At 37.9% G+C, this 17699-nt stretch overlaps 2 protein-coding genes across 2 annotated transcripts; one reads left to right on the top strand and one right to left on the bottom strand.

Moving 5' to 3' along the window:
- The first annotated feature begins 476 nt into the window (after nucleotides 1–476).
- Nucleotides 477–3966, top strand: LOC139903015 (receptor-like protein kinase FERONIA). The gene is made up of 2 exons (XM_071885763.1): nucleotides 477–631; nucleotides 1228–3966. Exon 2 carries the CDS (start codon nucleotides 1248–1250, stop codon nucleotides 3918–3920), a length of 2673 nt encoding a protein of 890 aa, XP_071741864.1. The 5' UTR covers nucleotides 477–631; nucleotides 1228–1247; the 3' UTR covers nucleotides 3921–3966.
- A 2175-nt stretch (nucleotides 3967–6141) lies between these two features.
- Nucleotides 6142–6483, bottom strand: LOC139902718 (uncharacterized). The gene has a single exon (XM_071885320.1). It carries the CDS (start codon nucleotides 6481–6483, stop codon nucleotides 6142–6144), a length of 342 nt encoding a protein of 113 aa, XP_071741421.1.
- Nucleotides 6484–17699: the final 11216 nt, after the last annotated feature.

Genomic DNA, 17699 nt, shown 5'->3' with positions numbered 1-17699 from the left:
GTGAGTGAACTCCCCTCTACTTCTTCCAGGCAATAGGACCAAGCTCAAAGTATCTTCTTTCACTGATTTAAACTTACGTTTAGTTTTTATCATGATGATTGAAGAACTAAACATAACCACACACTTAGTACTAATACATGTATTATATATACACAAAATATAAAATAAAAACATAATTATTAAATAAATACATTATTAGGATTGCTACGTAAACTTTATTTATTTTACTTGATGAGTTGCTTAGTCTTCATTTCAACATAATTTAAAAAATGTATTTTCACACCAATTACATATCCGTAGTTTAACTAATCATCACTTCTATAAAGTTGGTTATAAGCAACAAGGGTAAGATAGTAATTGCACAGAATCTTCTACGTTTCCACTCTTTGCATCAACCACGTTCTAAGGACATATAAAACCGGCCAGCTAGTCTTATTACTCCATTTTTTTATATCTTCATTTCTGTACATCAATCATCAAATAATAAAATAGATACATATATTATAATTTTACACCGCGTTTTGCTCTAATCTCTTTGATCAAATTTCAATGGATTGATTGAAAGCTCAAGTACATTAACACTTCCATATCTTTATTCACGAAATTTCATTCAACTTCTTTTCTTCTTTAGGTATTACTTTTTTTGAATCACTTGTTATTCACTCTTCATTTTACAGATATGTATTTGTATATGTTGTATGTTAATTTGTGATTTTTTTTTAACTAATTTATGTGTTAAACTAGATAGATCTGTTTAATTTCGTGATTTGATTAGCTCTATGTTAATATAATTTAGTTCAAATCTGTTAAACAATCAGGATTCTGAACTTCAAACCCTAGCTTGCTTTGATTTTATGAGTTTAAATTGAGTTACTATTACTTATCATTTTTTATTTATTTTTTTGCTACTTTAAGTTTATATTTGTGTGCTTCATGTTTAATCTACCGCTAGTAAGAGGTTTATAAGTTTGATTTGATTAATTAGTTGTGTTTCATTTATAATTTTAGATCTTCTGAATAATTTGAGAATTAATTGTATTTTTTGTGCTAGTTATTTATTTTTCAGGTTTGAATTTTTGTGCTTCATTCTGCTAATTAGATAATGATTTTTAAAATTGAGTGTTTAACTTTGTATTCTGTATCATTTTAGAATTGCACATTCTTAATTCATTTGAAGATTCAACAACTGAATAATTAATGGTGTTTCTGTTTTTTCCAATTTTTCAGGTGTAATTTTGTGAACAATAATGAGAAACCCTAACAGGTATCACCTGTTAGACTTCATCTACTGTGTTCTGCTACTTACCTCTGTAATTCATGTGGTTTTATCTGCGGATTATGTTCCGGCCGATAAGATTTTATTAAACTGCGGTGCAAATGGTGAATTAACTGACGACGATGGTCGACAATGGACTTCTGACGTTGGGTCAAAATTCGCACCAGGAACTAATTCCATAGTTTCAGATGCTGCAACACAAAAACCATCAGTTCCAACAGTCCCTTACATGACTGGCCGTGTTTTTCGATCCGAATTCACTTACAGTTTTCCTGTAGCATCGGGTAGAAAATTCGTCCGTCTTTACTTTTATCCCGCATCGTATGCAAGCCTTAATGCATCCAAAGGTGTATTCTCTGTTGTTTTTGGCCCATATACACTATTGAAAAACTTTAGTGCATATGAAACAGCCAACAATCTCAACTTTGATTTCATAACCAAGGAGTATTCGGTCAATGTTGACTCGGGAGCTTTGAATATAACGTTTACTCCTGCTTCGGGAACACCCGATTCATGCGCGTTTATCAACGGTATCGAAATCATTTCTCATCCGGATATTTATTCGTCTAACGGGAACACATTAATTGTTGGTACGGGTACAGCTTTTGATATCAGCAACAGCACGGTTCTCGAAAACGTTTATCGGTTAAACGTTGGCGGACAGTCGATTTCGCCGTCTAAAGATACCGGGCTTTTTAGACAATGGGGTCTTGATAATCCTTACATATTTAGTGCAGCCGTCGGTGTACCCGTTGCAACCGACCCAAACATAACCATAAGTTACCCAACGGGTATGCCCGATTATGTTGCACCCGTTGATGTTTACAAAACTGCACGGTCAATGGGTCCCACACCAAACATAAACCTGGGTTACAATCTAAGTTGGTACTTTGACTGCGACACGGGCTTTAACTACCTCGTTAGACTTCATTTTTGCGAAGTTGGTCCTGAAATTTCCAAAGTCAACCAACGAGTGTTTGAAATTTTCATCAACAATCAAACGGCTGAGACCGAAGCAGATGTGATTCAATGGGCATCTAAAAAAGATGTTCCGTTTTATAAAGATTATGTTGTGTTTTTTGCAACGGGGGGGCCACGACAAGATCTATGGCTCAAATTGCATCCCAACACTGCGTTAAAGCCACAGTACTACGATGCAATCTTGAACGGTTTGGAGATTTTCAAAATAAACACGAGTGACGGTAATCTAGCGGGATCGCTACCAACTCCCGCTCCGGTACAACCAATTATCGACCCGAATAGGGTAATGTTATCGAACAAAACGGGTAAATCGAGTAAAACGGGTGTGATCGGTGGCGGCATTGGTGGCGGTGTTGCGGCGGTTCTACTTATTGGGTTACTTATTTGCTTTGTGACCCGTAAAAGCAAGAAACGAAAGGATCCGAATTCAAGTGATGGCCCGTCCGGTTGGTTACCACTTTCCTTATACGGGAACTCGCACTCATCCGGGTCCACAGCTAAAACAAATACAACGGGAAGCTACGCGTCATCTTTACCTTCAAACCTCTGTCGCCATTTCTCGTTTTCAGAGATAAAAGCAGCTACTAAAAACTTTGATGAGTCGTTACTTTTAGGTGTCGGTGGGTTCGGGAAAGTTTATAAAGGTGAAGTAGATGGTGGGGCCACTAAAGTTGCGATTAAGCGTGGGAACCCGTTATCTGATCAAGGTATTAACGAGTTCCAAACGGAAATCGAAATGCTTTCAAAGCTTCGTCACCGTCATCTTGTGTCTTTAATCGGTTATTGTGAAGACAACAATGAGATGATTTTGGTGTACGATTACATGGCTCATGGAACACTTCGTGAACATCTTTATAAAACACAAAACCAACCGTTAACTTGGAAACAAAGGCTTGAGATTTGCATAGGTGCGGCTCGTGGTCTACATTACCTTCACACGGGTGCCAAACACACGATCATCCATCGTGATGTCAAAACAACCAATATTTTACTAGACGAGAAATGGGTCGCGAAAGTTTCCGATTTCGGGTTGTCCAAAACGGGCCCCGCTTTGGATCACACCCACGTTAGCACCGTGGTCAAGGGTAGTTTTGGGTATTTGGACCCTGAGTATTTCAGAAGACAACAGTTAACGGATAAATCAGACGTGTACTCGTTCGGGGTGGTACTTTTTGAGATCTTATGTTCCCGACCTGCTTTAAACCCGACACTTCCAAAGGAACAAGTGAGTTTAGCCGAATGGGCTCAACATTGTCACAAAAAGGGTATTCTTGACCAAATCATTGACCCGAATCTAAAAGGGAAAATCTCCCCAGAATGTTTTAAAAAAGTGGCGGAAACAGCTGTAAAGTGTGTGGCCGACCAAGGTATTGACCGGCCGTCAATGGGCGACGTTTTATGGAACCTCGAGTTTGCTCTTCAACTACAAGAGAGTGCTGAAGATAGTGGGAGCAAAGGCACCATGGATTTGGAAGATGGTGTTTATGATGAGGTGCCGCTAAAAGGAAAAGGTTTAAATGGTGAGTACGATGAAAACGTGACGGATTCGAGAAGTACGGGGATGAGTATGAGTATAGGTGGAAGGAGTTTGGCTAGTGAGGACTCTGATGGGTTAACACCGAGTGCAGTTTTTTCACAAATTATGAATCCGAAAGGCCGTTAGGACGGGTATGTTTAAAATTTATATGCTATTTTTTTTTTTTTTTTTTTATACAAAAGTTTGCTTATCTTGAGCTCTCCTTTTTTTCATTCTTTTTATTTGGAATCGATTACTTTTTTTTTTTTCTGATTATAATTTATAAGCTGTATGTATGTACTTGCAAGTTTAAGAAGGATCTGAATAACTGATTATTTTGAATTTTGGTGGTGTTTGGGTCTGTTATTGATCTTTTGTATGTTGTTGCACTTATGGGTCAATTTTGGATCTCTCATTGTATAAACAGTGGGTTATGTTGTATGTATTAAGCATTTTGATTATTGTTGTTCTATTCTATATATAGTATATACCTGACTTTTTAATTTTTAAAGCTTGTGATTCTATTGTATATGTTAGTATGGGTTGGCAAATGACCCGAGTCAAACTTATGGGATGAATGCTAGCTGTATATAAGGTGTTAAAGTTTAATAATAGCCGTAGATTGAGGACTTATGTTGGTATGCAGAAGTAGTGTACCCCCACGTTCATGGTGGGTAGCAATAGCAATAGCAATAGCAATAGCAATAGCAATAGCAATAGCAATAGCAATAGCAATAATAATAATAATATGACCATTTTTAACGCGGCGTCAGAGGGTCCCGTCAGGCTCGCTGACGACCTCTGACGCCCCTAACGCGGCGTCATCGGTCACGCTCCAGGGGCGTCAGTCGGATTTTCATGCGGGGTCAGAAACGCGTTTGGGCGACGTGGCGAAAGCTCTGGGCGACGTGGCGAAAGCTGGTTGGTCAAGCTCAACGGCTTTTTTTACAGTTTGAACCTTTAATTTTTTTTATTTGTTTTTTCCGAAATTTATTTATTTTACTTATAAATACCTTATTTATCTTTATCCAATTTTCATCCCAAATTCTCTCAACTCCCAAATTCTTTCTTAAACCTAAATATCAAACAACAATATATCTCACCCGAATCAACGACCACCAACCCCAAACGAATCCGGAAACACGAACCAACGACCACCTTTTATAAACGAATACGTTTCGTACACCGATATGATGATGTACGGATCGTATTTAGGATCGGGTTCATCAAGTTACGTCGACTTACGTCAACTTACGTAAAATTACGTCAAGTTACGTAAACTTACGTCAAATTACGTAACTTACGTCAAGTTACGTAAACTTACGTCAAGTTACGTAAACTTGCGTCAAGTTACTTCAAGTTACGTAAACTAACTTGAAACTTACGTGAAGTAACTTACGTCAAGTGACGTAAACTTACATCATGTTACGTCAAGTTACCTCAAGTTACGTCAAGTTACGTCAACTTACGTCAAGTTATGTAAACTTACGTCAACTTACTTCAAGTTATGTCAAATTACGTCAAGTTACGTAAACTTACGTCAAGTTACGTTAAGTTACGTCAGGTTACGTAAAGTTAGGTCAGGTTAAGTCAAGTTACGTCAAGTTACGTAAACTTACGTAAACTTACGTCAAGTTACGTCAACTTACGTCAAGTTACGTAAACTTACGTCAATACTACAAGAAATGTGACAACTAGCATGAACATCTTTTGCTTGGACATCCATTTCCTTGCAATAGATTCACTAAATGACAAAACAATGAGCCAGCTTTGATTTTTTTCTTTGACTAACTCAATTGCGTGGACATGTCCACGTAATATGTAAATATTAATTTCTTTTTGCATTTCATTCACGGTCAAAGATAGAAAATGAAAAAACGTTGATAATTATTTCTTGACCAGAGCTATAGCGTGGACATGTCCATGCAATAGTTATTTAGCATAATTTTAGTTTTTTAAAAAATAAATTTTATTTTTATCATAAAATTCTTATTAAATTTTTATATTCTAATTATTAATTTTTCACTTTAAAAAAGTTTAATTTGCCTCCAAAATTAAAAGAATTCCCGGGTTACAGTTTGCGTGGACGTGTCCACGCAATAGGTCATTGCTTGATGATTATAAGACCTGACACCAAAAGCTTAGATAACTTTAGGCATTTTACTCTGAAACTACTGACTCAATTCTCATCTTAAACTTCCACATGCACAGAAAAACCATTAATTCAAGATAGGTTTCACTAATTTCTAGTAGTAAAGATAGAATGCACAAAATACTGTATAAAATAACCATATCATATGATCGTATAACCCTTATCGTACTCTTGATTATCCATACCCGCTCCAACCGAATCCAAATGTAAATGCAACTATCCAGTTAAATTTTTGAAGAGTTCAGGAAGATGAGCATTGGTGAGCTTAGTCCTTTTACTAATCTCGGTCTTCTTCTTCAATTTCAGCTTACTCGATACATTACCGTTCTGAGCCATTACTCTCCTTCTAGCAGTGTTTGTAGCTGGCTTCATACCGTTCTTTTGTAGGTCCTGCTCAATATCCAACATGTCTCGTGGCAATTCAATTGCCCTAAATAATTGTTTCAATTCATCATCAACCTTGATTGGGTGGACTCTAGGATCATTTGGGTAGGCTATGTCTTCCTGCGAGTCGAAATTTGACAGTAGCCAGATCTGTCTCGCAGCTTTTAGACCCATCTACACTTCATTGAATTGAATAGATCATAATTATGTAAACCACCATGTAATTTCATGTTCCAACTTTTCTTAATAATTGATTTAAGGATATGTTTCAAGCATATTTTTTGGAAGTTTTTTTGAACCATTTGATCCAGTCGACGTAACTAACCCATCTTTTTTTTTTTTGGTAAGCGAGGAAACCCTACTATGAACGAGCACATTGGCTCCCCGATAGAAGGTAAAAACTCGGGTAATCAAACCTCCCGAACGCGAGACCTGTTAAGTAAATTAAAAAAAAAATGGATCTATGTTTGACCCATTCGAAATCAATTACCACCACTCTTTGTATCCATTATTAGAGTCCGACTATGCTATCAATAAGCTTCTTATTAAAATATTCATCAAGCACAAATAATACTTCCTATCAAGTACAAGTAAATCCCATTCTTACACCACCCTATTCACTCTTCAACAAACAATGAAATCCAACCTAAAATCAGAAAGAAAATCTCAAAGCAATTTAAACTCGAGAATTCGTATATGTGCCTCTGTGTGTATAATCAATCAATCATTCATATACGAGTCGTAATTTTATTCTATTCTTTCAGTCAGACGATTTTAAACACAGCTGTGGAGTTTTCAAAAACTTATGAAAAATACAATACATACAATTAAAGCATAATAATAATAATAATCGCAGAATGCGTTCAGGTCAGGTAGGGTTCAATTGCATAAGCGTATTAGATACTAGTTAAAATGTAATTAAACCTAATTGTTCAGAGATAAAATTAAATTATAGCGTACGATACCTGTAAATCTAAAATTAGGGTTTCAAAATAATTGACCCGATGAAGAAGAATTGGGGTATCTGTATGTGTATTGTGAGGTTAAACGCAATTGAGGGTTAGGTTTGTGTACTTGTAACTAAAAAAAAAAAATGGATAGTCGGTGGATTGATGCTTAGGGCACAAGGTGTTGCACTCGTGAGAATGACCTTACACTCTTGTGTTTATTAATTTTGATATTGACATACTTCTTATTCCCTATCCACACATGGATATTGATATACTCATCCTGTCATGCATTAAGTACTTGCAGACTATGCATCACAATAGCAGATTTATAGAAACAAGAGTGAAAATATCATTCCCAAAGATTCACAACACCACCACCACCACCACCACCACCCAATATCACATAAGTGGTAGTATGGAGAGTAGGGATGGCAATGGATCGGATATGGATCGGGTGAGGCAGTATCCATATCCATATCCATTTATTTTTTTTTTACTTTTCATCCATCCATATCCATATCCGTCGGGTGAAGCGGGTTAATGGATAATTATCCATATCCGTTTAAATTTATTTTATTTTTAACAATTATAAGCGGTGGTTCACTATATACGATCAAAAGTAATATTTTGTAATAGTTTATGCGACCGAAAGTCACATTTTACTAATCTATTTAACAAATATTCAATAGATAACCTACTAAATGTGTAAAGATATCGACATGTAAGTTGCTTACTTTTAGTTACACGGAATCACATTTGAACCACCAAAGTACGATAAATACATTTGATTATTTAAACAAAACAAAATATAAGAAGAAAGTTATATTTTTAGAGAAAATATAAAGAAAGATGAATATGAATATAATTAATGAAATATCACTACATAAATGATACTAATTTGAGTGATAAATTTATATATTTAGTTATTTCGGGTGAAAGCGGGTTCATCCATGGATGAAATTTTTTCATCCACATCCATATCCATATCCTTTTAGATCGTCCATATCCACGAATAATCGGGTGAATCGGATGGATATCCACTGGATCGGGTATCCATTGCCATCCCTAATGGAGAGGTGAGATGTAGACAATCCTTCCCCTATCCGAGAATAGTGGACAAGTCATTTCTTCACCTAGAGTGAAAACACTGTCAAAAGTAGAGAAAATCATCTCTCTCTCTATTCGACGGATAGAGAGATTGCTTCCGACTGGACCTCCGGCCAATAAGTAGGAAAAAGTTTTTTAAAAAATAAAATAAAATAAAAAATAAAATTGAGACGCCATGAAAATGGTAAAATCAAATTTACATGGGTTTTAAATCATGCCTGAAATTTAATTTAGGCTCTAAGAGTCAGTTAAGTCGCTAATAAATCGCCAATAAGAGTCAGTCCGAAAGATTCACAAACAAACCAAAAATGATTAGGGGTGGGGAGCGGTTTATTAAAATGTTATAATGATACTAAGAGCACAGGGTGTGGTTCGGTGTCCATCCCCAGTGTCTTTGAAAGATGCTAGAAGTGACTGAGGAGAGAAACAGGTGAAATGGTTCAGTGTCTATTCCTTGTGTCCATTTTCTTTATTTTATTATTTTTAATTCAATTCAATTATTAATTATAAATATTTTAATTTAATAAACTATTTCACATATATAAATAAAAAAAAACGTTTTCATTGTTATTAGTAGATGAAAAATACACCTTTTATTAAAAAATAATTAACATTCAATTGGGCTAAAATAATTAACATTTAATTGGGCTAAAATTATTGCCAAAGTTTAACCTAGCTCATTACTCCTCCTCCTTCTGTACACCAATTAGCTGCTCGACTTCTTCTGTACACAAATTCTTCTTCTTTACACCAATTCTTCTGTACACAATTCTTGGCAGTGGCAAGAATACCCGGGTCTTATTATCAGCGAAAAAGAAAAAGAAAAAAACAAAAAACAAAAAAGAAGAAGAAGACAGTGTCGGTATACTGACGCTGGTCCGACGACGCCGGACAACGGCGCCGGAGCGGTGTCGTTGGGAGTGCCGTCCCCGCCGTCCTTCGAGGATTAATGCCGGAAACAAGCTCTAATATCATTCTAAATGATTAATGTAAAAAACATTTGGTTTTAGAAAAGAAACCTTCACGATCAAAACAACCACCTTTTCCGTTCATCTACCTGCACGACCACCCAACCCACCATCTTCTCCGGCTAGCCCTCTGGCAGAAGATGATGTAACCCAAATGTCGAAACCAAATGTCTCCTCGTGTACAAAGTCGAGTGTTTGTAGTGTTACATCGTTTTTGATTTTCAATTTCTCGGAGTCTTGGTCTCGTGATGATTGTCGGAGAGTATTCGGGAATTATGGGACTCTAAAAGACGTGTACTTTGCTCGAAAGAGATTTGAAACAACCCAACCCGTACTCGGTACGATAATTTTTTTTTTTAATATAATACACATTTACGCGCCAATTAAATATGTAACTCATCCCACACGATTCGTCAAAACACACAACGAGTTTAATGTTTACAAAAAGGCACAAAGGCCATTAACGAATGTGATACAAGTTTGACCAACAACAAATGATAGTTTATAATCCAAACGACACTCGAGCATGGTTTGGGGCTAAACTACCCAAAACGTTCGGCCACTTCAAAAGCTATCCCAAAAGCATCCCCTGTCAACACAAACGGGAGATAACTAATCCAACCGCATGCCCTTACCCTTGTCCAAGCCGGAACCTATAAAAATGGTAAGCAACGAGAGGGTAAGCAATGCTTAGTGAATGCAATAGTTATACATACATATATATATAACCCATCTATTTGCAATCACAAATTCCAAATACCTCGTACGAACATGTAACTCACATAGCAAGTCAATCATACCCGAAATACTAACAAGTCGTACATTGACACAAAATCTCATTAGCATATACTCAACACCATATATATATGTATATATGGCATTACCGGCACGTGGTAAACGAAACACAACACAATATGGTTAACCATAACGCTATGGTGCTACCGGCACGTGGTTCACACCATACGCATTTGAGTCTCACTCTTTTATAGTGCTATCGGCACATGGTTCACACTTTGACGCTACCGGCACGTGGTTCACGCCTCATTTTATAGTGCTACCGGCACGTGGTTCACACTCGATGCTACCGGCACGTGGTTCACATCCTATATCCGTCCCATACATGTTATGGCATTACCGGCACATGGTTCATACCATAACATTCACAAATAAACACGCCATATACATGAACGTATAATTATTCCACTCACCTTGTCACAAGGATGATTATTATGCACTTCCGACTTCAAAGCAATGTACCTAATACATTAAGTACCAATTCAATACACAACTAGTGGAACTAACCACATTACACATACTTGAGCATTTAATGACCCAATTCGCATTAAATGACTCAACCACCACAACCGCCCCTTAAATGGCCAAGACTCGACTTTAATCACTAAAGCTAGTGAATTAAAGTCTACTAACTTTAACTAACATGAACTTAGGGTAATTCTTACCCAATTCACCCAAACTAGGTCAACATTACTCGTTTGACCCATTTTAACATTTACACAATCAAACTTAGTCAAACATGACCCATTTACAATTCCTTTCAACCTTTAACAAGTGTTTTAGTGACTAAGAACACCATTGACACTTAAAATTCTCATTTTGCAAGACCAAAACCCTAGATTACATCTATTTAGGGTTTCCTTTCATCACATAACCCAAGTTCACCCATTTCAACCCCAAATGGGTCATACAAGTCTCTATTAACCCAAAACCCTAGTCATAAACCAATTAAAACCCAAAACATAAGGTTAAGACTTACCAAGACCACCAAAATGTAGCTAGAGACACAAGGAACAACTTTACAACTCGAGTTCGGGCAAGATTAAACCTTCCTCTTCACTAAAACAAGCTTTCTCACTCTTAAAGTATCACTCTCTCTCTAACTTTGTTTTTATTTAAATGGAAATGAATTAAATGAGAAAGAGATAAGGTTAGATCAGCATTTACTCCCCCAAAACTGGCCCTATGTGAAAAGACATCAATACCCTCAAAAGATTCCATTTAAAATGGACAAAAAAGTAAAACAGCGACCTCTGTCGCGTTTCGCGACACTCAAACGCGATAAACAAGGTTCAAACGCGATAACCTTGACAGAACGGGGTTCTGGAGCTGTCGCGTTCCAGCCTACTCTGTCGCGTTTCGCGACGCACCAGGACGCGATGAAACTTACTCAAACGCGACAGATGACCTAATCAAACCATTTTCCAATATTTTCACACCTTAAACTAAAATAAACGATCATAGATGCAATAATAAACGTACACGAGGTTAATTGCGCACCTTAAGTCATATTCGAAGTAAACAGGATGTTACAACTCTCCCCCACTTGAATCGGAGCGCGTCCTCGCGATCCAAGCCGCATGACAAGAAGGAAGATAAACCAACACAAACTCTTCGGGCTCCCAAGTAAACTCTGAACCCTTACTACGACGCCATTGAACTTTAAAAGTCCTAACCTCTTTATATCTCAACCTTTTGACCTTCTCATCAAGTATGGCAATCGGTTCCTCGATATACTCTAACTTATTATTTAGCTCAATCTCGTCTAATGGCACCCAAGACGAATCATCCGCAAGACACTTACGGAGATGGGAAACATGAAACGTATTATGGATCCCCGCAAGCTCTTCGGGTAATTCCAAACGATACGCGACTTCACCAACACGAGCTAAAACCTTAAATGGTCCAATAAACCGAGGAGCTAACTTTCCTCGTTTCCGGAATCGAATAATACCTTTCCATGACGAAACCTTAAGCATCACCATGTCACCTTCTTGAAATTCAATCGTTCGTCTACGTTTGTCGGCATACGACTTTTGCCTATCTTGAGCCTTCTTCAAATGTTCTCGAATCACATCAATTTTGCTATTCGTCTCTAAAACCAAATCGGTACTCCCGATTTCCTTTTGTCCCACTTCACCCCAACAAATCGGGGTTCGACACCTACGCCCATAAAGCATCTCATAAGGTGGCATTCCAATACTAGTATGATAACTATTATTGTACGAGAATTCCACCAAAGGTAAGTGCTCGTCCCAACTACCACCAAAATCGATAATACAAGCCCGTAACATATCCTCCAAAGTTTGATTCGTACGTTCGGTTTGACCGTCCGTTTGAGGATGATACGCCGTGCTCAACTTCAATTGCGTACCTATATCTTCATGAAACTTCTCCCAAAATCGAGATGTAAAACGAGTATCTCGATCCGAAATAATAGATATAGGAACACCGTGTCGAGAGTTGACTTCCTTGATAAACAACTTAGCCAACGTCTCCGACTATATCGCTTCCTTAATGGGAAGAAACAAAGCACTCTTCGTCAATCGATCAACTATAACCCAAATCGAATCAAACTGGGTTCTCGCCGTTTTAGGTAACTTTGTGATGAAATCCATGGTAATGTGCTCCCATTTCCATTTCGGGATTTCTAAAGGTTGTAACTTACCATACGGCTTTTGGTGCTCGGCTTTAACTTGCAAACACGTGACACATTGCTCAACATATTTCACAACATCACGTTTCATGCCCGGCCACCAATAATATTTCCTTAAATCAAGATACATTTTCATTGCGCCCGGATGGATGGAATACTTTGACTTATGTGCTTCATCGAGTAGCACTTGTCGATAATCCCCCATCTTAGGCACCCACACTCTTCCTTGAAAGGACAACAAACCCCGCGAGCCCATAGTGATGAACTCCGATTGTCCCACAATTCGCTCCGCATGCTTGTTGTGAACGTAAGCCTCTATTTGAATCACGCCGAGTTTTTCAAGAAAATCGTTAGTAATAATCATACGCAACAATCCAAATCGTAACGCCGGGTGATGACTCTTTCGACTTAACGCATCCGCGACCACATTCGCCTTGCCCGGATGATAAAGTATCTCACAATCATAGTCTTTTACCACATCCATCCACCTATGTTGACGATAATTCAAATCTCGTTGATTAAAGAGGTGTTTCAAACTCTTATGATCCGAATAAATCGTACACTTGACACCATACAAGTAATGGCGCCAAATTTTCAACGCATGTACAACCGCCGCCAACTCAAGATCATGAGTCGGATATCTCGTCTCGTGTTCCTTTAACTGTCGAGAGGCATAAGCGATGAATTTACCTCTTTGCATAAAAACACACCCGAGTCCATTTAACGAAGCATCACAATAAACTGTCATGTCTTCCACTCCTTCCGGCAAAACTAACACCGGAGCTTAACATAACTTCTCTTTTAACAATTTAAAAGCAATTTCTTGCTCGTTCTCCCAAACAAACCTCACGTTCTTCCTTGTCAATTTCGTCAATGAAGAAGCGATCTTAGAAAAGTCTTGGATAAACCGACGATAATAACCAGCCAATCCGAGAAAACTTCGGACCTCCGTAGGCGTAGTCGGTTGTCTCCAACTCTTCACCGTCTCTATCTTCCCCAGATCCAATTGAATGTCATCTTTGTTCACAATGTGACCAAGGAATTGAACCTCCCTTAGCTAAAATTCACATTTGGAGAACTTAGCATACAACTTATCCTTTCATAACGTCTTCAATACTTCACGCAAGTGACGTTCATGCTCATTCATACTTTTCGAGTTGACTAGTATGTCGTCAATGAACACAATTACCGACTGGTCCAACATAGGTTGGCACACTCGGTTCATGAGATCCATGAATGCCGCCGGTGCATTCGTAAGACCAAAAGGCATAACTACAAACTCAAAATGCCCATAACGCGTTCGAAAAGCCGTTTTCTCTATGTCTTCCTCACGGACCCGCATTTGGTGATAGCCGGACCGTAGGTCAATCTTAGATAAATACGTCGCACCTTGGAGTTGGTCAAACAAATCGTCAATCCGAGGTAATGGATAACGATTCTTGATTGTTACTTTATTCAACTCCCGGTAATCGATGCACATTCGCATACTGCCATCTTTCTTTTTCACGAATAAAACCGGAGCGCCCCATGGCGAAGCACTCAGTCGAATAAAACCCTTCTCAAGCAACTCTTGGGTTTGATTTAACAACTCTTGCATTTCCGTTGGTGCTAAACGATAAGGAGTTTTAGCAATGGGAGTAGCTCCAGGAACCAACTCAATGCGAATTTCAACTTGTCTTTCCGCCGGAACACCAGGTAACTCGTCCGGAAAAACGTCTTCGAATTCACAAACCACCGGAATTTCACGAATAAGTGGTGGCTCATCACGAGTATCGACAACATGGGCAAGAAAAGCCATGCCACCACTAACAAGAAAACGACGTGCCCGCGCAAAAGAACATATCGGCACAAGTCTTTTTCGCTTATCGCCATGAATAATTAGCTCTCCCCCACTTGGGGTTTTCACACGTATAAACTTTTCAGGGCATGCAATATCGGCTCTATTTCGATCGAGCCAATCCATACCAACAATGATATCAAAATCGCCTAAAGTCATAGGGATGAGATCAATTTTAAAGTTTTCGGCACCAAACACGACATCACAATTCTTACACACATCAACCACTAGCACCGTCTTGCCGTCCGCTATTTAGACTTCTACCGGACGACTTAACTTAGCTAACGGTCTATCAAGGTTAGGCACAAATTTTGGAGACACAAACGACAAATTTGCACCGCTATCAAATAAAATCCTTGCCGGATTAGCATTAACCATGAAAGTACCTGAGACTACTTCGTTTGATTGTTTGGTTTCGTCATTGGTCATCAAATAGTTTCACCCTCGAGCCGTACCCGCCGCCTTCTCTAGCCTTTTAACATTATCGTTGTTCAAATCGGGACACTCTGACTTTCGGTGTCCTTCCTTACCACAATTATAGCAAGTGAATTTGTTCGGGCCATTGGTACAATCACGGGCCATGTGTCCCCTTTGTTTACAATTAAAACACGTAGGCCCGAAACCCCCGGAAGCACCCTTCTTCACACTATTTACGCTTTCGGAGCCTTTCTTATTCTTTTTATTTGAAAAGTTCGAATGACTCGAACCTTCAAACTTTCTCTTTGAAAAAGTGAAATCACTCTTCCTCGGAACCTCCGGTTCAAAACCCCGAGCCAACTCGAATAGCTCTTCAAAAGTCTTAGCCATTCCCCGACTAATCTTACACTTTAACTCATCGTTCAAGGTACGGTAGAAATCCTTCATTAGCTTGTGATCGTCACCAACATATTCCGGGCAAAAACGAGTCTTTGCCAAAAAGGTAGACTTGAGAGTAACCAAGTCCATTGAACCTTGTTGCAAATGATGCAACTCGTCCGGGATTCTATCAAGGTCGAAAGAAGTTCGGTATTCTTGGAAGAATTCCTTCTTAAACTCCTCCCATGTCAAGCTCATACATTGCTCTTCACCATACAAATTGATTTTATCGTCCCACCATAACTTGCCTTCTTCACGTAACATGCTAGACCCATATCTCGTCTTCTTCTCGGGAGGACACTCCGCGGTACGGAACGCTCCCTCAATATCGGAAATCCAACAAGTGCTTTTCAATGGATCCTTCACCCCATTAAACATCGGAGGTAGAGTATCCTTGAAATTCTTGTAGTGAAAGTCCCGCCTTCCTTCACCTCCTTCACCGCGAGGATAAATGTTTCTAGCATCAAGGGCCTCTTCGATAGTGGCCTTCATTCGTTCATTTATCAAATCGGTCACTTGCCCATCGACCGAATCTTGGAAGACCTTTCGGACGTCCGTAAGAAAATCCGCTTTTAACTTTTTAAAGACGGCCTCAACCTTAGCCGAAAATTCAGCATCCTCGCTCGTACTTCCATTATCATGATCGGGACCATTTCTCGTCTTCATTCTATAAAACAGAATAGGTTAAACCATGTAACGAAAAGACATAACACGTAAGTATATACATGTACACCACACTACTCCATCTTGCTCAACAATCGTCGTACATTACTCGTTTGACACGATTTGCACTCGTAACAACGGTAGCTAATCGTTATTACGCGAGCACGTCGCATTAACTCGCTAGTACAACGTCCATCTTACTTGATGATTTCTAAACACAATACAAAATAGTTAGCACAAGGTTAGTTCACATAAACCAAAGCACTAACAATTCCCGTTTAGACCCAAAGTCCTACAAGTCCCGCATAAAGCGCTCACACAATAAAGTCCAAGTATAGGCACCTATCTCAAGTCGCCTAAATCCCTTAGACCATGCTCTGATACCACTTGAAACAACCCAACCCGTACTCCGTACGATAATTTTTTTTTTTAATATAATACACATTTACGCGCCAATTAAATATGTAACCCATTCCACACGATTCGTCAAAACACACAACGAGTTTAATGTTTACAAAAAGGCACAAAAATGTGATACAAGTTTGACCAATGATGTTTGAGCTAAGGGGTATAAAATACTATTAAATTTTACAAGGAAATACTATTAAATACGATACAATTTTACACAAGATATTTATTTATTTAGAGAATGGATATACTTAAACCTTGCTACAACACTTATAGGCAGTGTACCTAATCGTACAGTAGTGTAGTTTTTAGTAAGTCTGGTTCGTTCCACAGGGAAATCTTTAAACAAAGCTTAACGCTATATTAGTTTACTTTTATAAAAATACAAATATATATATAAGTAATATTATTATTATAAAGGGGGGTTTTTACCGTTTAATGACCGGTTTGTCGATTTTAAAACTTTAGTCGCAGTTAAAATCAAATGTAAAATAATAAATAAATATAAGACTTAATTTAAAGCGTAAAGTAAATAACGATAATGAAATTGCGAATAATAAAAGTGCGATAAAATAAACTTGCGATAATTAAAAAATGCGATAATTAGAAGTGCAATTAAATATAAAATAAAGGAAATAAAATATGAAATAAAATAATTATGCTTATTTAAACTTCCGTAATCATGATGTTTGACGTGCTGATTTTAGTTTTATGCCCATGGGTTAATTGTCCTTTGTCCTGGATTATTTAATATGTCCATACGGATTTGTCCATAATAGTCCATCAGTCATAAATATAAAGAGCGAAAGCCTTCATCAAATTATTTTTATTCTCGAAGTCAAATATTCCAACTAATTGGGGATTCGAATTGTAACAAGGTTTTAATACTTTGTTTAATGAATACACCAGGTTATCGACTGCGTGTAAACCAAGGTTTTACTACTTTGTTAACAATTACACCAATTACCCTTGAATGTAATTCACCCCTGTTTCAACAAGTCTATTAACTATTAATCCAGTTCCGTATCCGGTAAAATGAATAATTATTGGTATTTATAGATATCCCGCCCACCGTACCCAGTCAAGCGTATGTGGTTATATATAAATACGTCGAATTATAAGTTTGTATATTAAATTAACAAGGTATTGTT

The sequence above is a fragment of the Rutidosis leptorrhynchoides genome, chromosome 3 (assembly GCF_046630445.1).
Source record: "Rutidosis leptorrhynchoides isolate AG116_Rl617_1_P2 chromosome 3, CSIRO_AGI_Rlap_v1, whole genome shotgun sequence".
Classification (NCBI taxonomy): domain Eukaryota; kingdom Viridiplantae; phylum Streptophyta; class Magnoliopsida; order Asterales; family Asteraceae; genus Rutidosis; species Rutidosis leptorrhynchoides.
Note: the sequence above shows the minus strand (reverse complement) of the source record. Positions and strands in the feature narration are given on the sequence as shown.